The 23,393-nt window shown below is 38.0% G+C and overlaps 1 protein-coding gene across 2 annotated transcripts; it reads left to right on the top strand.

Moving 5' to 3' along the window:
* Positions 1 to 386: 386 nt before the first annotated feature.
* Positions 387 to 17,789, top strand: LOC126176170 (tRNA (guanine-N(7)-)-methyltransferase). 2 transcript variants are annotated; one of them, XM_049923322.1, is made up of 6 exons: positions 387 to 639; positions 5,912 to 6,054; positions 14,821 to 15,005; positions 15,091 to 15,204; positions 17,394 to 17,495; positions 17,573 to 17,789. In XM_049923322.1, exons 1-6 carry the CDS (start codon positions 560 to 562, stop codon positions 17,693 to 17,695), a joined length of 747 nt encoding a protein of 248 aa, XP_049779279.1. In that variant the 5' UTR covers positions 387 to 559; the 3' UTR covers positions 17,696 to 17,789. The 2 variants fall into 2 exon arrangements, with proteins under 2 accessions (XP_049779279.1, XP_049779271.1); XM_049923314.1 differs by having other exon boundaries at positions 388 to 639; positions 17,570 to 17,784.
* Positions 17,790 to 23,393: the final 5,604 nt, after the last annotated feature.

Consider the following 23,393-nt stretch of genomic DNA (forward strand, 5'->3'; position numbering starts at 1 on the left):
TCCACAGCAGACAGCCGATTTAGCACCTATGGGTCTAAAGTAAGGACCTCAATATCTATGAGTAACCTATGACGTCATTGGTCAAAGCCGACGGGTTGTATCCCGTTCTTCAGTTGACCCTCTGTACATCATATCATCAAATGGAAGCAAAGCAAATCAAATCAAACGAATTACGCTAAAGATCATATTCAGCACAATGATCTATATACCATAGAGAATAGAGATCACTGATTCAGCTCCATATATTACATCTTTGGTTCTTGCAAAATACGAAAACGAAATATTGAACTCTAACACGACTTGAAAGAGTCAGCAAACATTCCACCAATTATTATATACCACTATATTTCCCAAATATTATCCTTACGTTTCACAGTAATGGCGATTACTTGTACTGCTTTGGAAGTGCCGGTATTTGTAACTCTGGCCGCATCTCTTCTTCTTTGCTTTTGTTATATTAACTTTGGTTTGTGTACAATTACAAATCCACGCATGTGGGATTGTTTAAGTTTTGGTTTGTGTCATTGTGTGGTATTACCAATTTCTGTTGGTCACTGAAATGGCAGCAGCTCTTCCTCAGAAGAAATACTATAGGCAACGGGCTCATTCAAATCCGATTGCAGACCACTGCTTTGACTAGTGAGTAACTTCATTTACTAATTTTGGTCGTTTTTAAAGTGATACTTGCGCTATCGTAAGTTCATTTTACTGTGTAACATCCTATCAAAACATGATTGAAAGCGGATGTGTTTATATATATATACCTGATTCAGAAACAATAGACTACAACAATTACCGTATCTTTAAAAGTAAAACAGACAAGAAAATTGGCAAAGGAGCTGCAATATTTGGCATGGCTTTTATTGTAAATAAAGACACCCTTGACTCTGTTATAGACATAAATCAAATCAGTAACAGACTAATGACCATGCGAATCAAGCACACCAACAAAATATATACATTTATTAATGTTCATGCACCTACCAACATTGCCAACAAAAAAGAACCGGAGAAGACAAAAAAATTTTGGGAAAAACTCGAAACTGAAATGTCCAAAATTCCAGAGGAGGATGTAAAAATTCTTCTCGGGGATTTCAACGCGCAAATTGGCAAAGAGAGGAAATATAAAAAAACAGTCGGTAATTACCCTGCACACAAATTCACAAACAAGAACGGCATGAGACTCATCGAGTTATGTCAGCAAAACAACCTAAAAATCGTGACAACATCACTTCGAAAAGACCCCAATAAACAAAAAACATGGAGATCACCAAACCTTCAGCTTGGTGAATTTCAAATAGACCATGTTGCGATCTCCTATGACTTCCAGAAAGAAATACACGACGTTCAAGTCCGCAGAGGGGCAAATATAGATTCTGACCACTACCTTACCAGAGTTAAAATTAAATTCACTCCAAAAAGGAAACGCCAAAGGAAATCACCACTAATTCCCAAATTTGACTTGAAAAATATCAAGGAATCAGAAATTACAGAAGCATGGGATAAACAACCAACAAACAACTGGAAAGATTTCCGAACGAAAATTATACAGAAAGCAAGAGATTTGATTCCGTTAAAGAAAATATCCAAGCATCCATGGTGGAATTCGAATTGTGATAACGCATTAGAAGAGAGACAACAAGCCTTTTTAAATTACAATTGTGACAAATCAGAAACCACACAACAAACATTTTTCAAAGTGAGAAAACAAACAGCTAAAATACTTAGACAAACTAAAAGAAAATACCTTAATGAACAACTAAACACAATTGAAGAAAACTTTAAGAACCACAACACTCAAGATTTTTATAAAATATTCGCAAATCAAATCAAAGGATACACTCCACAAAATCTCTGCTTCCGGAAACAGAATGGAAAATTGGCACTAACTAACAAAGAAAATTGCCAAGAACTAGCTAAATATTTCTCACAACTCCTAAATTGCCCACAACCAAGTACAAGATTCCCCAGATTACAACCAGAACACACGAATGAGACTTCACCACCACCATCTCAAGAAGAAATTTATAGTCACATTAGAAAACTCAAAAACAATAAATCATCGGGAGAAGATGGAATTGTAGCTGAACTACTGAAAAACCTTGGTCCAAATTCGTTAAAAGAGATCACTAGCATCACCCAAGAAATTTGGCAGACAGAAAATATCCCAGAGGAGTGGAAGTGTGCACTAATTCACCCATTGCACAAAAAGGGAGAGAGATCAGACGTAAACAACTACAGAGGCATTTCACTTTTACCAGTTACCTACAAAATTCTATCTGCATGTCTCCTAAAGAGGGCACAAGAACAACTAGAACATACAATTTCAGACTACCAAGCAGGCTTTCGTCCTAATAGATCATGCCCGGAACAGATATTCAACCTTAAAACTATTTTAAAGATTAAAGCAATCAGGTCAAAACCAATAATCTGCACATTCGTTGATTTCAAAAAGGCATACGATTCCATAGACAGACAGTCTCTATGTCACATTCTCGAAGAACGAGGCCTAGACACTAAAACCCGAAAACTAATTGAACAAACACTAACAGAAACCAAATCAAAAATTAAATTCAGAGGGGAAATTTCGGAACCATTCTCAATTAAAACAGGAGTAAGACAAGGAGATGGGATCTCACCACTATTATTCAATATAGTTTTGGACAAAGTTATGAAAGAGTGGGAAGTAACACTAAGGAAACAAAGCTTGTGGAAGCCAATTGAACTAGGAAGAGGTAAAGGAAAATTGAACATCCCTTATTTAGCGTTTGCAGATGACTTGGCAATTATAACTGACAGTGAAGAAACAGCAGTAAAACAAATTGAGACACTTAAAGAATGTGCTGAGAAGGTTGGCCTGCAAATCTCCTTTGAGAAGACAGAATTCATCTGCTCAAAATTAGATATTTCGAAACTAAAAACAAAGTATGGTGAAATAACTAGAGTCAAGCACTTTAAGTATCTCGGTGAAGTTATTGAACCAACAGGACTTGAGAAAATAGCACAAAAAAACCGATTACAGAAAATCAAGAAAGCATTCGGACTTATTCAAAATATATATAACAAGAAATGTCTATCAAAAGGCACTAAAATCAGACACTACAACACAGTCATCAAACCAACAGTCACATATGCAAGTGAAACACTCTCCCTGAATAGAAAATTAGATTTACACGAAATTAAGAAAGTAGAGAGAAAAATTATTAGAAAAATCCTAGGACCACGATACACACAAGATGGATACAGGCTGCAGACTACCGAGACAACCGAAAAAATATCAAACATCGAGGCAGATATCAGGAAGAGGCGGATGAAGTTTTATGGACATATAGACAGATTACCTGGAAACAGGTTAACTAAACGTCTATTGGACTATATGACATCACTTAAGGCAACAATACCCTGGGTAACTGAAGTTAAGAAGGATTTGAAAAAGGCAAAAATTGACATAACAAACACATCAGACCGGGATACATTCAGAAGAAAAATCGACAAGTGGAAGTTTACTCCAGAGACGGAATCTAAACCTTTCCGACCAAAGTGGACCGAAGAAAGGAAGAAGGCCTTTGGGGAGGCAATGAAGAAATACTGGGAAAATAAGAAGAACATTAAGAAATGTTAATCACCTGCTTATCGTTCTCCCATGGGGACATTCGCTAATAATAATAATAATATATACCTGAAACTATAAGTGTGGTTTTGCACGAAATTAGATGATCTGGGCCAAAAACTAGACGTAGTTATTACAGAGCTTTTATAAGATATATGTATTTTAAAATATACCATTACCAACAACACAAGCACCCAAACAGTAACTGCAACGGTGAGTCATCTATCCGTTTCACTTTTCAAAAGAACCCAAGTGCACAGTGATAAAATCTGTTAGGTAGCCAATGTGAACAAACTTCAAATCAGTGCTGGACAAAAATTGCAAATAATGTAGATAAACAATTAGTGCTATCAGATAGCCATGGACACGGACTTGCCGAAATTATTAATGACTCAACATAGCTGATAGCAACCAGTGTCATGAAACCAAGTGGCCCTTTGTGTGGAGTAGTGAAGCCAGTAAAATCTGCAGCTGGGACAGTCTGAACCAAAACAATTTTGTTGTTTTAATAGGGGGCCAAATGACATATAAAAACAAATCTCAAATGGCCATATGCACAAACAAATGTCATTTACTGCACCATACCACACAGGTTGACTTACCACAATGCTGCTCTGTAAACAAAGAAATCACAGTGGCTAATGAACGTTACTCAGATATTTGCAATCCTTTCAGAAACATCCACATTATTGACACCAGCTCCGTTGGTCACAGATTTCATACTGCTCACAGCTTGCATCTTAACAGACTGGACAAGCAACTGATAACCAAACAGACTGCCAGTACTGTTACAACAGAAAAAGCAGCTATAACAAGGGCAGTATTGCCAACAACAATATCACCAACATTGCAGTCACCTGCAGCTATAATTTAAGAATCACCGTTGGATGCAATTGAGGAATATCACCTTCAAAATCTGGCTGCTGATACATCATCATTCACATTAGGGACATGTGGAGAATCATCTGAGTACACACCAGAAACTCCAGTGGCTACAACACCAACATCAGTAATAACAATTGCAGCACTGTCAAAACTAGCAGCACCCGTAGCAAAAGCTACAGTGGCAGAAGCAGCACTAACAAGAATAGTTGTAGCAGCAACAGTAACAGCAACAGCAACAACGCTACCATCCAAAGGAGGGAAGAGAGCTAAGGTAGAAGAAACAGTGTGAAGTGTTGTGGGTGAACAGAAAACAGTGCTTCCTCTGTGTCTAAATGATCTTTTAGTCAAAGGCAGCAGGAGAAAGAAACCAATAAGATAAGTAACGGTAGCTAATTTTTGAGGGTGTATTTAGATGATAAATTATCTTGTAAATATGTTAGCGGTAAATTTTAAAGATTAATTTATTTGTTGGTAGCTTTGGGATTGTATATCTGAAATATATGTCAGAACATCATATTTGAAAGCATAATATTGTATGCTGTTATTTAAGAGTGTGCGCGCTCACACACACACACACACACACACACACACACACACACACACACACACACACACACAAAATGTTCCGTGTTTTAGTTTATATGAGGAAGACGGAGAAAATATAGGTTGTTATGACACAAGAAGCAATAGATGCACTTAAATTCTGTATCACAGACTTAAATCACTTAACAGCAAATTATTTGATAAGCCCCCCACTTACTGTACAAGATTTACCAGAACAAGCGTTCAAACAAACACTGTCTGACTGGTTTGTAGTCAACCAATTCTGCAATATAAGGGAATGTACCAAATGCAACATAAAACTGTAATGTTAATAAGTAGCCTTTTGTTTTCTTTAAATTATCAACTTTATTATATTGTGTGTGTGTGACATTTTATATTACTGTAATGACCTAATGAAAGTAAAATTATTATTATTGTTATAATTATCATAGCATTATTAAGGAATATAAAGGACTGTCGAAGATGTCATTAGATAACAACACATTTTTAAACACACTTACACAGTTTAATTACAACGCTAAAGACCAGGCTAATCTTGATGTTGGTTTAGTCGAGAACACTTGTGAGTTTAAGTTTTCAGTGACCAAAGAATAATTCCTAGTAAAAAACAGCTGCAGAATTTCCTTATAAGTTAATGAATTTATGGTGGATGGCAATCTGCCCTTTACATAATTGTTGATATTCCTGCTAAGATTTTCCACTGTTTGAATTAGAGACAAAGGCACATCAAACAATTCATTTAAAACACTCAGTTATCCTTAGCTAGTAACTGTAGCTGTTGTATTTACTACAGTGTTTTGCTTGTACTTTATAAGTGCTGTTTTCTAACGTCACCACTTGTTTTGCTTCTAGCCCAGTACACCCAGAAAAAATGAATTGGTCAGAGTTGTATCCAGCGTACTTCAAAAATAATTCAGAAGGAAATTCAGCTGAAAAATCAGAGACAAAATGTGTGGAATTTGCTGATATTGGCTGTGGTTATGGTGGTCTCCTAGGTAACAGAGTAAAATCCTTAATAACTATTTGGTTCAGTGAGTAAATCTAGGGTAGTATTAAACATTCTGTAATAAATTTGCTTTCTGCACATTCTCAATAACAATTCTTTACAGTGAGGTGAATACCTGAAGTAAATGGTGTGTATCCAAGTTCCCAGCATGACAGTGAGATCATTTTTGAAGATGAAAGTTGAAATTTCCTAGGTTAATCTTGGGCATCAATTTGAACTGTTGTGCAGCTGTGCAACATCCATACCTAGCTGTTGGTCAACAAAACCGTTAATGTGAATAAAAATATTTCAGTTAGGTGGAATGTAATTAGCTGAATCACTTTGATTTTATCATCGTTATATGAAATCCAGGTCCAAAATACATGCTGAGTGAGTAAGCAATGAGGCCCATGTCTGTGCATGGTGTGTAAACTGATGAATGACTATTCTGTACAAGTAGGTTTTGTCACTAGTACTTTTGCCTGATGGATGTAAGATGAAGTCTGGTCATTTATTCATTAATTTGTTCATTATGTATTTCAAATGTTGTGCTTTGAAATATAATGAAAGTAAATGAGGATATGTCTTTTCATTTAGTTTTTCAGAATAAACAAATTTTTATTTTGTCTGACACAGCAATAGAACTTCTGTCTCATCCGTCAACCTGGAGGAACTGCCCTTGTTTGAAATTTACTGTCCATTAACATCCAATAAATGTACTCATTGCTCTTGCTTTCCTATAAATTTGATTTACAGTAACAACTTTTGGCGCAGACAGAGAAAGTTATATGTTAGAAATGACAGCCAGCAGCTTCTAAATGGTGCCAAGCATCAGTCATTGTACCTGCCCTAACAGCAGTACATTATGCAGCCTTGAATAAAAGTCTCTCGGTGTACATGCCACGTCAATTCAGGATAAAACTCCAAGCTTTCGACCACTACCACCATGATCGTCATCAGGGCTAAAACTGATGGTCATAAACTAGTGAGGCTCCCACTTTTATATACACAGGATGGCTTCTGATTGCCTGGAATACATCATAGCAGCAGCGATACGGCGTGTATTGAAGTGATGCCCTCTACTTCCATAGATGTAGTTTCTATCCTGCGTTGCTTGCAGTGCCATCCCTTGAATCAGGAGGTAAAGTGCGGGAAGTTTTCCTCTGCGGTTTTTCTTTATCCAGTGCACTCTTCCAGGTGTCTCTGTTAAAGTTATTATCGCTAAGTCTAATTTCGACTGCTTCCTGGATCACAGAGTCCCAGTAATTCGATGTGTGGGCTATTACTCTCGTTTCTTCAAATAAAATCTTATGCTTGTTAACTTGCTGACTTTTCCAAATACCTATATTTCAGGTGGCGCTGGTGCTCAATGCAACAGTCGGCAACAGTTCTTACAGACTGGCGCCGCTTTCGCAAGGAATACTATAAATTCCCGTCACCCTTAAGCCGAGACTATCTTTGACTGGTCTCAACATTTCCTTAATTTTCCTTGGTGGTCGGAAAACTGGAAAGTGGAAGCCGTGCTATGTGTTGGTCCTCTTCTTGTTTATGGACGGCATCATGTCTTGCTTTCTTGGACAATACTGATTTAATTTCACCGGCAGAAAAACCATTTGGACCGAGGTGGCCCTTGTCGGAAATAGTCCTGGCTCTGTGTACTAATCTATTCAGCATAGCTCTCTTCTGAGACGGATGATGGAAGCTGTGGCTATGCAAATATAAGTATGTATGTGTTGGCTTCCTGTACACAGAATGGCCCAGTCGTCCATCCGGTTTTCACTCCACCAACACATCTAAAAATGGTAACTTCCTTTCCTTCTATACCTCCATTGTAAATTTTATGTTTGGATGTACACCATTCAAATGTTTGACGTTGCACTTAGCAACACCTGGAAGAGTGCACCGGATAAAGAAAAATCGCAGAGGAAAACTTCCCGCACTTTACCTCCTGGTTCAAGGGATGACGCTGCAAGCAACGCGGAATGGAAACTACATCTATGGAGTAGAGTGCACCACTTCACTACGCGCCATATCGCTGTTGCTATGACGTATTGCAGCCAATCAGAAGCCGTCCTGTGTTTATAAAAGTGGGAGCCTCGCTAGTTTACAGTTTACGACAGTCAGTTTTAGCCCTGATGATGACCATGGAGGTAGTGGGCGAAAGCTTGGAGTTTTATCCTGAATTGACGCGGCATGTACACCGAGAGACATTTATTCAAGAAAGACTTCATAGCCATATTATGCAGCCTTGTTTAAACTTATTGATTATAGTAGGTTTTTATTGATACAAGTCATCGTTTGTGGACACCGGCAGGTAAAAGACCACAGCTATCAAATCAGAAGTGTGAGGTGGGTTCTCAAGAGGCCCTATTTGACCTACTCAATGTCCACGTAATCATCCAGGGTCAATCTGATTTTTTAATTGTGAGGCAAGTGTCCATCTCATTGCATACATAAAACCTGTCATCTCCATACAAGATTGGGATGGCACACAAAATCCTTGACTGAAAGATACCAAGGAATGTCTGACCAGTTATAGTGCACTCAAAGAAGAAGGGACCAATCAAACCACACAATGGCAGACCACATCACACATTAAGCCCCAGTATCTTTACTGCCTTCTTCGGGGTCCCAGTAGATGCATTTATGTCAATTTGCAGTACCATTGAGTTTGAATTGTGTGTCTTCATACCCTACAACTTACCCTGCAAAGTTTTCATCCTTATGAACCTTGTCATGAAACCACTCACAGTGGTGATACAGATCATCCTTGTTCATCGCATATAGCGATCTTGGAATGTACACGTGCCACTTTCCAGCCTTAAGACTAAACTGGAGAGTCATTTTTCATTAAATAATCTGAGTAGTTAGTATGAAGACAGAAACAAAAAAGGAGTGACTTACTTAAATTTAACTTTCAGGTCAAAAAGAGAAAAAATAAACTCCAAAATATATTAAACTTATTCAGTCACAAAGCACTTCTTAAAATTGTGACTAAATGAGAGTCCATAATCAAGATCATGAGTTGTGCATCAGAAGTAACACAAGAGGCTCGTTTCGGCTGCACGAGAAGTAGTACTGTTCACAGTAAATGGGCCTGTACCTATACTGCTGTAGGTAACTGTTATTCTCTGATAAATATGAATGTGTCCACTCTGAGTGGGAGATAAACAGTAGTTACTTAAGTGAGTTGAGGGTACCAATATCGATTGTCCTCAGAAGTAGCAGATCTATTGTTAACTGTACTATATTACAAAGTAATTATTGTTAGTAAAGACTTTACATCTAGTTTCTTTGTTAATATATATGTTGACTCATATCACACACATGAAGGTCTCCCTTAAAGATAAGATTTAAGGAATCTAACAATATTATGAAAAGGAAAGTTGCCATTCGCCATATAGTGGAGATGCTGAGTCACAGACAGGCACCACAAAAAGACTCTCACAATTATAGCTTTCGGCCATTAAAGCCTTCGTCAACAACACACACACACACACACACACACACACACACACACACACACAAATGCAACTCTCACACGGGAAAAACTTCATCGCTACCACAGACACATGCTGTGTCCCACTGCGTGCCATTGTAACAGCAGTGACCAATGTAACAACTGCGCCAGACACTTTTTGTCTTATATAGGCGCTGCCGACTGCTACGCCTGTTTATATATCTCTGTGCTTGAATATGCATGCCTATACAAGTTTCTTTGGTGCTTCAGTGTATTGCCAAACTATTAGTTTAATAAGTCATGGTTACAAAATACTAACACGAATTTTTTATAGAAGAGTGGAAAAAAGTGGTAGTAGCTGACACCGGAAAAAATCAGTTCGGATTCCAGAGAAATGTAGGAAAACACTAGGCAATAATGAATCAACGACTTATCTTAAAACATAGTTAAGGAAAGACGAACTTGTATGTATAGCATTTGTGGACATAGTGAGAGGTTTTGACAGTGTTAACTAGGATACTCTCTTTGAAATTCTGGGTGTAGAGGGGTAAAATACAGGGACAAAACGCTATTTACAACTTTTACAGTAATCAGATGCCAATTATCAGAATTGAGGGGCGTGAAAAGAAAGCAGTGGTTGAGAAGGGAGTGAGACAGGGTTGTAGCCTATCACCAATGTTATTCAATCTGTACATTGAGCAAGCAGTAAAGGAAAAAAAAGAAACATTTAGAGTATGAATTAAAGTTCAGGGAGAAAAAATAAAAACTTTAAGGTGTGCTGATGACATTGTTTTCTGTCAGAGGCAGCAAAGAACTTGAAAGAGCAATAGAATGGGATGGACAGTGTCTTGAAAGGCAGATATAAAGTAAACATCAACAAAAATGAAACAAGGATGATGGAATGTATACAGACTGAACCAGGTGATGCTGAGGGAATTACACTACTGGCCATTAAAATTGTTACACCAAGAAGAAATGCAGATGATAAACGGGTATTCATTGGACAAATATATTATACTAGAACTGACATGTGATTACATTTTCACACAATTTGGGTGCATAGATCCTGAGAAATCAGTACCCATAACAACCACCTCTGGCCGTAATAACGGCCTTCATACACCTGGGCATTGAGTCAAACAGAGCTTGGATGGCATGTACAGGTACAGCTGCCCATGCAGCTTCAACATGATAGAAGTAACTGGCATATTGTGACGAGCCAGTTGCTCGGCCACCATTGACCAGACGTTTTCAATTGGTGAGAGATCTGGAGAATGTGCTGGCCAGGACAGCAATCGAAAATTTTCTGTATCCAGAAAGGCCCATACAGGACCTGCAACATTCAGTCGTGCATTATCCTGCTGAAATGTAGGGTTTCGCAGGGATCGAATGAAGGGTAGAGCTACGGGTCGTAACACATCTGAAATGTAACGCCCCCTGTTCAAAGTGCCATCAATGCGAACAAGAGGTGTAACCAATGGCACCCCATACCATCACGCCGGGTGATATGCCACTATGGCGATGACGAACACACGCTTCCACATTGATGCGACCATCATGATGCTGTAAACAGAACCGGGATTCATCCAAAAAAATGACGTTTTGCCATTTGTGCACCCTGGTTCATTGTTGAGTACACCATCGCAGGCACTCCTGTCTGTGATGCAGCGTCAAGGGTAACCGCAGCCATGGTCTACGAGCTGATAGTCCATGGTGCTGCAAACGTCATCGAACTGTTCGCGAAGATGGTCCCCATCTGTTGAGTAAGGGATCGAGACATGGCTGCACCGTTCATTACAGCCATGCGGATAAGATGCCTGTCATCTCGACTGCTAGTGATACGAGGCCGTTGGGATCCAGTACGGCGTTCCGTATTACCCTCCTGAACCCACCGATTCCATATTCTGCTAACAGTCATTGTCTCTCAACCAGCGCGAGCAGCAATGTCACGATACAATAAACCGCAATCGTGATAGGCTACAATCTGACCTTTATCAAAGTCGGAAACATGATGGTACGCATTTCTCCTCCTTACACGAGGTATCACAACGACGTTTCACCAGGCAACACCGGTCAACTGCTGTTTGTGTATGAGAAATCAGTTGGAAACTTTCCTCATGTTAGCACGTTGTAGGTGTCGCCACCAGAGCCAACCTTGTGTGAATGCTGCTAATCATTTGCATATAACAGCATCTTCTTCCTGTTGGTTAAATTTCACATCTGTAGCATGCCATCTTTGTGGTGTAGCAATTTTAATGGCCAGTAGTGTAGATTAGGAAATGAGACACTTAAAGTAGTAGGTGAGTTTTGTTATTTGAGCAGCAGAATAACTGGTAGTGGCCAAAGTAGAGATGATGGGTGATAAACACGTAAGACACAAAGAGAATACAAGCTTTTGAATCATAGTGCTACAGAAGAATGCTGAAGATTAGGCAGTTAGACATAACTGATGAGGAAGTACTGAATGGAATTGGGGAGTAAAGAAATTTTTGGCAAACTAGAAGAGGGCCCAGGTTGATAGGACACATTCTTAGACATCAAGGGATCTCCAGTTTAGTATTAGAGGGAAGTGTGGGGGTAAAAATTGTAGAGGGAGACCAAGAGGTGACTATAGTAAACAGATTAAGAAGGGTGTAAGTTGCAGCACTTATTTGGAGTGAAGAGGCTTGCACAGGATAGAATAGCATGGAGAGCAGCATCAAACCAGTCTACAGGCTGAAGACCACAACAAAAACGCCTCGTATTATCGTACTTTGTTAATAAGTGTTGGTGTGCTACTGAATCAAAAAAATCCAAGAATCCTGTATCTACCTGACTGCCGTGATCCATGGTTTCCATGGGTTTTGCATTGAGTGATGTTTTCAGAGCCCATGCTGGTTATTGTGTTTAAGATACCTCGCTACAGAGTCCAGATTATATTTTAAGATTGTACAATAGATGGTTGCCAATGATATTGGACAATAGTTTTGTTGAGCACTTCTACCTTTGCAGACATTTGTGGTCTGTATTTCCTTCCTGCTGTTGGTCACAGCTCTTTGTCCATGGTATCTACACACTATTATGATTTAAATGTGTACTATCTCAGACACAAATAGGGACTCCATCAGGCTTTGGCATATTGATATTGTCCAATTGTAGTTATTTAAGCTGTTCATGTGGTTCTAATTGTGTGTGTGTGTGTGTGTGTGTGTGTGTGTGACTTACCTTTGCAGAATTATCTGACTGGTTCTCCATGGATCTCCTTTGTAAGGGAACATATGAGAATTGAGTTCAGCATTTCTGCTTTTGCTTTGCTATGCTAAATTTCAGCTCCTCATGCCACTGGCAGTCTTTACATAAGATAATGTTCTGATAGAGTAGTCATTGAAGGCTTAATGTGTTGGTCATTTGACAACCAAACTTGTTTCATTTAGCATTTCTCTCTGTCTACCTTCGTAAGGTTTGTGTTAGTTGCTGTTCCTTTAGAACTTTCATTATATAGATAGTACCATGGGCTGTCCCATACATCACAAACTGTTCTACTAGGTACAAGTACTTAGTCAGCTGCTCTCCTAAATTTCAGCCAGAGTTCACATTACATGCCGCTGCCCAGAGTCTCATTGAGATATAACACTTCTGTTACTTCATCTAAATTACTGAACATACAAGTCTTTTTGCATGTTTTATTTGCCCTTTACATGTTGGCAATCATCTATAACCGTATTATATTCGCTAATGCCAATTTCAATATAGACATCCTCAAAGAAGTTATATCTGATTGTTGCCATTAGACTTTACCTATTTCCATCATGAGCAGGCTTTTGAACTATGTTTTCTAGATTATTTCCAGAAAAGGCATTTGGTATTGTTTCGCAAGATATCTTGTTACATTCATTACTGAGGGAGTTGTAATTTTGACTTCAGTTTCACAGTCTACCTGACAATGACACATCACTGAGATTTGTCTCCATACCTCACAGTCTAACATATACTTTCATGATACAGCTGCCCATTATGTCACCCACTGTAATAGCAGCACAGCAAGTGACAAGCATGTTGAATTGTTGATTACAGCATCTGGTGAATGAACAGTACATCATTTATAATGGCATGAGTATTGTTTCATTCTTTTTATTTTTATCAGGGATGTGTGTACTACAATAAGTTGAGTTGAGGAAGACACCTAACTGATCATTGTAGGGGCCTCAAAGACACCTGAATTAATACTATAAATTAAATTTAAATAATAGAAAGCCCAATTCAGCTTTACAGTGAAGGTATAATATTTGATATATAGCCTCTGTTGATCGGTACAGCAGCAATTATATAAGTTTTTTGGAACTATCGAAATATCAGATTTGGCTGGTTACATTATCAAGATGGGGGATACCAACCATTTTGCTCTTATACAATACAGTATCATGACGTCACATGTTGAAAACACTAACAGACAAATATCATATGAAGTGTATTTAACTGACAAAAACTTCAAACTAATGAAGCACCCATTGCAAGTAGTGTTTTTTTAGCAGGAACAAACAAAATATGCAACATTCCTACCATTAAATACAATCCAAAATATAAACTTACACAAAAATCCAGCAAGTGAAATCCAAAAAAACTCAATAGGCCTAAATGAAATCAGGAAAAGTGAACTGTACTATACCAACAAACAAATGAATCTGCAAAAACTGTTATTGGAAATTTCTCTTGACTTACATAGCTAAAATTAAGTACACTACATCACAACACCACACACAGCACCAAAACGCCAGTATCGAAAAGTTAACTTTAGTTGTTTAGCTCAAACAAAGTCTGTGATACGAAAACTCGCTCATCCTTAATGGCCAGTTAGGCTTTTTGAACCAGACGGTCACTTGACTCTTCACATGACATTCTTAACGGATAAAGTTAGTAACATTTATGTGGTGGGATGTGAGTTGTGATCTAGACTGTTCATCATATGTGGCCTTGCTGCCCCCCACAGACAAGCACCAGATCCTCTTACCTCTCAGTTCTGTAACCCTGCCCCCTCTCAACTTGGGGTCATTATCAGTGTTAATGTACAGTTCACTGCTGCTGCCACTGAAAATCCATTTTTCCCTCTTCTACCTGCCTATACTTTCCTACCTGTTCCTTGCCCCATATTTCCTCTTCCAGTTACACTAATTATTTCCTCTTCCCCAACAACTACAGGTGTGAAGCTGTGGAAGGGGGGGGGGGGGGGGGGGGGTTAATAGAGGAAAAAGTGAAAACCAATGAAATATTTATTTGTTTCTGTTCTGTTTTTTCCTTTACTGTTCAATATTTTTAAAAGAATAATTTACTTACTTTCAGTTACTTTATCACCAATGTTCCCGGATACACTTATGCTAGGCATGGAAATTCGCATAAAAGTTTCAGACTATGTAATGGATCGAATATCTGCCTTGAGGCTCCAGTATCCTGGCAAGTATGAGAACATAGCTTGCCTCCGCTCAAATGCAATGAAGTATCTTCCCAACTTTTTTAGAAAAGGACAAGTATGTTAGTATGCTCGGAACGTTCTTTCTGACCGAATTTTAATTATCTTTGGTCTGCATACTTACTTTTGTTTAACTGTTTCAGCTGAAGAAAATGTTCTTCTTATACCCTGATCCTCATTTCAAGAAGTCTAAGCACAAATGGAGAATAATTAACAAAACACTTTTGGCAGAATATGCTTATGTCTTGGCTGTTGATGTAAGTTAAAAATTCTGTTTATTTTTGTTGGCACAGAGTGTATGGTTGTTGTGATTGTGTGAAGCCAGTATAATTTGTATATAGCATAGAAATATCAGTTGGGTGCTGAAATTTTCTTTCCTGATTCTGCAATATTTTTTATATATTCGCTTATCATTTTTTTGCCTTCTTTGTTCACAACCAAGATGCCAAGCGCAAGTTACAGAGAAAATAAAATCGCTATAAAACCAATTGAGATTTTCATTTTTATCATTAAAATCACAATCTTGCCAGCACTGGCAGAGAATTCAATTCACAAAAAATACTGCTTGGTCACCTTATAATTTTTTTCCTGTGACTTAGTAGATTACATTATGAAATGAGTATTTACACAACTAGAGGCTGTCAGCTGCTGGCGATTTCACTGTGTAATTCATTTTTCTTCCAGGTATGCCATTTATTGTTCTGTTCAGATGATAATGCTATTGATTTTGAAGTCATGTAACTACCTCTAGAGGCACCTTCTAGAAGTCCAAGTTGTAGTCAAGTTCCAAAATGTATTTCCTAGGCTTTTCCAGAACCTTATAATAAATGCTCATTGACTCCTAATTAGCATCAGTAAGTGTGCCAAACTAAGAAAAAATAGTGCTTTCAAACTGCCAGAAGACACAAAATGGATTTTTTTATTCAGTGAAAATCAGTGTCCTTGCAGCTGTATTTTATATTTTATTTTTATGTTTATCTCACATCTAACTATTGATTTCAAGATAATAATGTCTCATCGTCAGGTACCTATTGAATTTGCTTCTTGAATGCAAGTATTGTAACTGCCCTTCCATCAAGAAAATTGCATATAATACATCTGCCTCAGGTTCTGGTGGCTCTTGATTCATGAAATATGTCATACAGGAACCTGAAGATGAGACAGTGGTGTCTCCCACTGTCTCATCCACACACACACACACACACACACACACACACACACACACACACACACTCTAGGTAAACATCAACATAAAAAATAAGCAGCTGCAATGAAATTGACTTTTAATCAAATAAATAAATAACAATTGATGGTCCTATGGGTATTCAGCATGTAGCCAACTCCACAAAGACGAAACAGACTTGATATGGATGGAAGTTCGAATGTACAAGCAATGTGAAACTTACATTAGGAGTCTTTAATGAAATTGATCTTATTGAGACTGGAGATGGGATAGGTGGAGATATTTGTGCATTGGATCAGATTTATCGTAAATGTGGTCTGATGAGTATGAAACATATGACATAGGAAAGGGTCGTCAGAGGTCATCATAGTCTGAGAGAATGTTAATGCAATGTAATATGTGATAAGGACAATCAATATAACTTTAAATGGGATTGAGCCCATCCCACGGCAGGGGTTCGGTATCTTCTACCTGTGTCATATCATAGAAGTTGCTTGATTGATTCATACTAAGATAATACTGAGCAAAAACAAGAATGTTCCTCCGAAATCTATCAAAAAATTCATTAATTTCATATGCAGTCATAGCTCTTTTTTGGGTAACTAAGCAACAAACAACATGCTTCTGTAAAATCTATGGAAAAAATCATTAAGTTCTGATGCAGTCTCATCACTTTTTTGGGTAATAGACTGTCAAGGTAGCTAACAGATGTGAACAGAATAATAATTTGGAGTTATACTGGTGGTTGGAGGCACCATTAGAATAAATAATTTTGTGCTAATGGATGTCTGGCTGGATCATACACAGTGTGAAGTGGCAGCAACCATGTTTGCAGATATTAAGTATTTGGTGATTGGATCAGTTTGCTTGGAGGTATGAAGAAGATCTTTGTGTTATGTGTGTTTTAACACCACTTGGATTTAGCATGTGACTCTGGAAAAGTACAAATTACTGTAAAATGAGAGCAGTTTTAGCTGTTGGAGGAGCTATTATTGGGAATGGGCACCTCAATCTAGTGTACCCAAATAAATGAAGTTTTGCTCATATGTTTTACACCTATTGTATCTTTTCTGTATCTTCTGTGGCCTTATCTTACTACAGTTCAGTCCTCCAGCCACCCTTGGAAATGGTCATAGACATGTTTGCACATACTCTCCCCTCCAAACCCACCCTAGCCCCCTGACTCTCTCTCTCTCTCTCTCTCACTCACCATTTTACTAGTTTACTTCTCTGTGATACAGCACCATGTTTTCATCTTTTCAGGCAGTAGTGTATACAGTAACAGACGTCAGGGACCTCCATGAATGGATGGTGCAACATTTCACTGAGCATCCTTTGTTTGTTCGGCTTTCGGATGACGATATTGTAAGTAGTCACAGGAATCAGTTAGTAACACTGCAATTTTTGCAACTGATAACCAATACATTCTCTGTTTCCAGAAGGATGATCCGGTTATTGAGAAGCTGTACGACAGTTCTGAAGAAGGTCAGAAAGTTTCCCGTAACCATGGTGAGAAATTTCTGGCAGTCTTCAGGAGAGTTCCAGATCCTTATATTTCAAAATGATGCAAATTTATGTACATGTTATTTATTTTATTTTCAATAAAATCACATACAAATATGGCTGTAAAATATTTTTAGAGAACTGACATAACTGCGTGCAGTTCTAGTAGTCGTCTCAGCTTCGTACAAATGGCGCCAGTGTGTTCTGGAACTTAAATTCAAATGGAATGATAAAGAATTAGATGTTTTGGCTGCAGTAACTGGAATGAAAATACTGTACATGTTCAGTACAAATGTAAAAGAACAAGAATGATATAGAATGGGGGGGGGGGGGGTGAGGCAAAGAGAATATTTAATCACTTATCTTAAAGAGAGTACATGAGGACTGAACTAAACCCAAGCATATCTAAAAATTAGGCATCAACACTATTTGCAAATGGACTTCTTTACTGCTCTTAAAAACTTTTACCACCAAGGTGTTTCTTAACGTGAAGGTACTTGATGCCAGTAAAAGTAATTTGGGCAGTGGACGAAACAGTCCATTGGACATGAACAGTTACCCAAACATGGAACTTTTCTGTTCATTTAAAAGATATTTATAACCATTTATGAATTTCAGAAATGTGTTGGTGCCCATAAAGGTGACGACTCTTTACCATCTGTATGACGTCAGAACCCGTGGTCTAGGGTAGCGTCTTTGATTAGTAATTGAATCCTGCCACATCTTAAATTTTGATTAATAATCAGCATTGGTGGCCAAAAACTTCCAGCGTAAGAAGTCACCATCATTCTGCGAAAGACCTTGTCAAAGAGAGCGGACAGAGGTTCAGGGCACACTCTTGTCATTAGGGTGGGAAACTGCCCCTAAAGGCAGAAGAATCAGCAATGATCAACGGCATGAGGATGCAGAAGGCAATGGAAACCACTGTGTTAAAGATACATAACGTGTATCCACAAGACATGTGGCCTATAATTGAAAAAGTGTCATGATGATCTCTCCATTGTCAAAAGATTCTGAATAGTCCCCCATTTTGATCTCCGGGAGGGGACTACCAAGGCGTAGGTGACCATCAGAAAAAGACTGAATAATCAATGAAAGGAAAATGTTCTATGAGGTGGGCATGGAATGTCAGAAGCTTGAATGTGGTAGGGAAGCTAGAAAATCTGAAAAGGGGAAATGCAAAGGCTCAATCTAGATATAGTAGGAGTCAGTGAATTGAAACGGAAAGAAGACAAGGATTTCTGGTCAGATGAGTACAAGGTAATATCAAAAGCATCAGAAAGTGGTATAATGGGAATAGGATTTTTTATGAATTGAAGGGTAGGGCAAAGAGTGTGTTACAGTGAACAGTTATCAGAAACGACAGCAAACCAACACAGACAACAATAGTTCAGGGATACATGTCAATGTCGAAAGCTGAAGGTGAAGAGAAAGAAAAGGTATATGAAGGTAATACAGTACAAAAGTGAGATGAAAATCTAGCATTTATGGGGGGACTGTATTGCAGTTGTAGGAGGAGGGGGTGGGGTGGGGGGGAGAAAAGGTTACGAGGGAATATGGGCTTGGGACAAGGAGTGAGAGAAGGGAAAGACTAATTGAGTTCTATAATAAATTTCTGCTAGTAATAGCAAATACTCTGAGGAGGCGGAATACTTGGAAAAGACAGGGTGATACTGGAAGATTTCAGTTAGATTACATCATGGTCAGACAGAGATTCCGAAATCAGATAGTGGATTGTAATGCGTACGCAGGAGCAGATATAGACAGATCACAATGTAAAAGTAATGAAGAGGAGGTTGAATTTTAAGAGATTAGTCAGGAAGAATCAATACGCAATGAAGTGGGATACAGAAGTACCAAGGAATGACAAAATGCGCTTGAAGTTTTCTAATGCTGTAGATACAGCGATAAGTAATAGCTCAGTAGGCAGTACAGTCGAAGAGGAATGGACATCTCTAAATAGGGCACTTACAGAAGTGGGAAAGAAAAACATAGGTGCAAAGAAGATACCTGTGAAGAAACCATGGGTAAGAGAAGAAATACTTCAGTTGATTGATGAAAGAAGGAAGTACAGAAATGTTCAGGGAAATTCAGGAAACAGAAATACAAGTCGCCGAGGAATGAAATAAACATGAACATTTCAAAAAAATATCATCCACACAATTCCGAACACAAGAGCTGACAAGTGTAAGAATTATCACACAAGCAGCTTAATGGTGTATGCATCCAAGTTGCTGACAAGAATAATATACAGAAGAATGGAAAATAAAATTGAGGATCTGCTAGATGATGTTCAGTTTGGCTTTAGAAAAGGTAAAGGCACCCGGGGGGCAGTTCTGATGTTTCGGTTAATAATGGAAGCAAGACAAAAGAAAAACCAAAACATGTTCACAGGGTTTGTTGACCTGGAAAAGCGTTCAACTGTGTGAAATGGAGCAAGATGTTCGAAATTCTGAGAAAAATAGAGATGGGCTATAGGGAGAGATGGGCAAAATACAATGTGTACAAGAGCCAAGAGGGTATAATGTGAGTGGAGGACCAAGAACGAAGTGCTCGCATTAAAAAGGTTGTAAAACAGCGATGTAGTCTTCCCCCCCTACTGTTCAATCTGTACATCAAAGAAGCAATAATGGAAATAAGAGAAAATTTGTGGAGTGGAATTAAAATTGAAGGGGAAAGGATATCAATGATATGATTCGCTGATGACATTGCTATCCTAAGAGAAAGTAAACAAGACTTACATGATGTGCTGAATGGAATAAACAATCTAATGAGTACAGAATATGGGTTGAAAATAAATCAAAGAAAGGCGAAAGTAATGAGAAGTAGCAGAAATGAGAATAGCAAGAAACTTAACATCACAATTGACGGTCACGAAGTAGATGAAGTCAAGGAATTCTGTTACTTAGGCAGCACAATAGCCCATGAGCACTGGAAAAAACGGCATTCCTGGCCAAGAGAAGTCTTCTAGTATCAAACATAGGCCTTAATTTGAGGAAGAAATTTCTGGGAAGGTACATTTGGAGCACAGCATTGTATGGTAGTGAAACATGGACTTTGGGAAAACCAGAGCAGTAGAGAATCAAAGCATTTTAGATGTGATGCTAGAGACGAATATTCAAAATTAGGTGGACTGATAAGGCAAGGAATGACGAAGTTCTGCACATAATGGGAGATGAAATGAATATGTGGAAAACTCTGATGAGGAGAAGCGACAGGATGATAAGACATCTGTTAAGACATCAGGGAATAGCTTCCATTGTACTAGAGGGAGCTGTAGATGGTAAAAACTGTAGAAGAAAACATAGACTGGAATACATCCAGCAAATAATTGACGACTTAGGTTGCAAGTGTTATTCCGTGATGAGATTGGCACAGGAGAAGAATTCATGGAAGACCGCATCAAATTAGTCAGAAGACTGATGACCCATAAACATAAGAGGAATCATGCCACCACACCTGTTTAATATACATTAATAGAGGTCAGTTTTAATGGCATTAATAACATGTTATATATACAACATACATATATTAGCACCTGTAAACATGGCACCTTTAGTTTTAATATGTAAATTTGCTTTGTCTTTTTAAAGTTATTTTAATTACCAGGGATGTTTTTTTCGACTTCTGTCCCTGAACACCCAAAAAAGTGGTGGATATTTGCCATAGTTTAGTGACATTAGTGTTTTCTCATGTTGTTTTACATTATTCTTCACAAAGCAGTTTCAGCCAAACTGCATATCAATAGGGCTTCGACTCGCTCAACAAGAAATGATATGTCTTGCTTTTTTATGTTAGAATGTACTTGCTCAGAGAGTTTACATTGACTGTATACAGCCAACTTACTTCATTTTATGTATGATGGTGGCACTATACATGTACCGATATTTTTAATGTGTGGCCCTCAGCTACGTAATGTAAGTTACCATTTTGTAAGCTGAATCAGTGAATTTATCTTCTTGTATGGTGACATTTCCACCATGCTGAAAATGCTGACATTGGTCAACTGAAACATATAAAAATAAAGGAAAAGTTAGATGTGACTTGTGGCTACTGTATGATTTTAATAACACACCATATACTTGTTTACAACATAGAGATATAGATAAAACAATTTTACCTTCCAGCTGTACAGTAGTGCTAAGCAAACTGGAACAAATTCTGTGTGTGTTTCCTATATGATACACCAGTCTCCTAATGTACATATCATGATTGAAGAAATGATATCACGTAACTGATTTTTCCAGATTTAATTCAGTTTGGGTGATGATAGTGATGATAATGTGGCAGTGGTGAGGGCACATAGCAGCAAGGTCTTTAGCACCCAATACTAAACTATAATGAGTTGAGTGTGGATAAAGTTCACAGAATTATTAAAATGGGAACTTCAAATAAAACCATAATGACACATTTAAAAATGTGTGCAAATGTGTGATACACAGTAAAAAGGGAAAAAGCAATGGAAATAATTAAAAGAAGGTGGTAGGTACCTACAGCTGACTGGTTAGTTCGAGCACAAGGTAGCGCATCTGCTGTTGCAATGGAAATGATGAATTTCCACGTTTTTACAGTGTATAAATTCCACATAACTGCAAAAGAATGAAATGCCCTGTTACTGGAGCGTTGGAAGCTCTGTAATACCACTCATTGAGGTTGTTGTTGTGCTAAATGTAGGGAAGGAGACTGTGTTAATGCAGTTTTTACAAAAACTGGGCACAGATACGAAGGCAAATAATCAAAACTAGAATAAAAAGCTATTTTATAAGGAGCAAGAGTTGAAGGTCGATTTGAACGGAAAACTGAGTAAGCTCAGACAAAGAATGAGGGCTGATAATTAGCAGCTGAGTAAAAATCTGATGGTAAATAATCAGGTGTAGAGTGCAGATTGGAAGAAACATTGGATCAGAAAGTAATAGACTTTCATAATTAGATGCTGGAGCAGTTCAATAAATTTACATTGGAATATAGCAAGTCATTCAACACACAATTTAAATTCATGTGCAGGGTTAAGACACACTGTCAGCTGATGGAAGTGAATGTAACTAAAATACAGGTTTGAGTAAACTCACAACAGAAAACTGCAGAACAATTTCTGCTGGACACTGTAGTCACGAATAGTGAGAAGTTCATGCAGAAAATGCATGTGAACAAAATAAATATTATGTATTTAGAGTAGTTTCAAGTGTGCAATGACAGTACTCAGATTCTGAATCGAACGTACAGGAATTGGAAGAAACGATGAAGAATGTCAAAATAATTTAATAAGACAAGGAAAAGAAATGCAACTGCAAATGCAAATTGTTGTAGGTACGTTATTGTTGATACCATGCTCGGTCAAGGACAGTGTAAGGAATGTTATCCACACAAACAACTACATCTGAAGTGAAGCTCGTAGAACATGGGAAACAATGTATCTGAACAGTACAGTACATCTTCTGACTCTGAAAATGCGCTCCTAAGCAAATACTGTTTGTGAGAGAAGAACTGGATTAATAAGTTGTCCAGTTTTGAAATTATTTTTAGCTCGTGTATTATTGGTCAGGCATCCTGTACTGTTTTGAATGGCAAAAAGACAGGCACCATTTTCAATAAGATTATTGATTTTCCATGTCAAACTGAGTTGACTGCCGAAGAAACACAGCAAGTAGTGCAACAGCAAGTGGAGAAGATGGTACTGTCTAGGAAATTAAAACATGCCTAAGTAATGTTTCGCCGTTCCTTGGAATAATTTAGAATGCCTAACTTTTGTATCTTGTTGAA

This window comes from Schistocerca cancellata, chromosome 1, assembly GCF_023864275.1.
Source record: "Schistocerca cancellata isolate TAMUIC-IGC-003103 chromosome 1, iqSchCanc2.1, whole genome shotgun sequence".
NCBI classification, from domain to species: domain Eukaryota; kingdom Metazoa; phylum Arthropoda; class Insecta; order Orthoptera; family Acrididae; genus Schistocerca; species Schistocerca cancellata.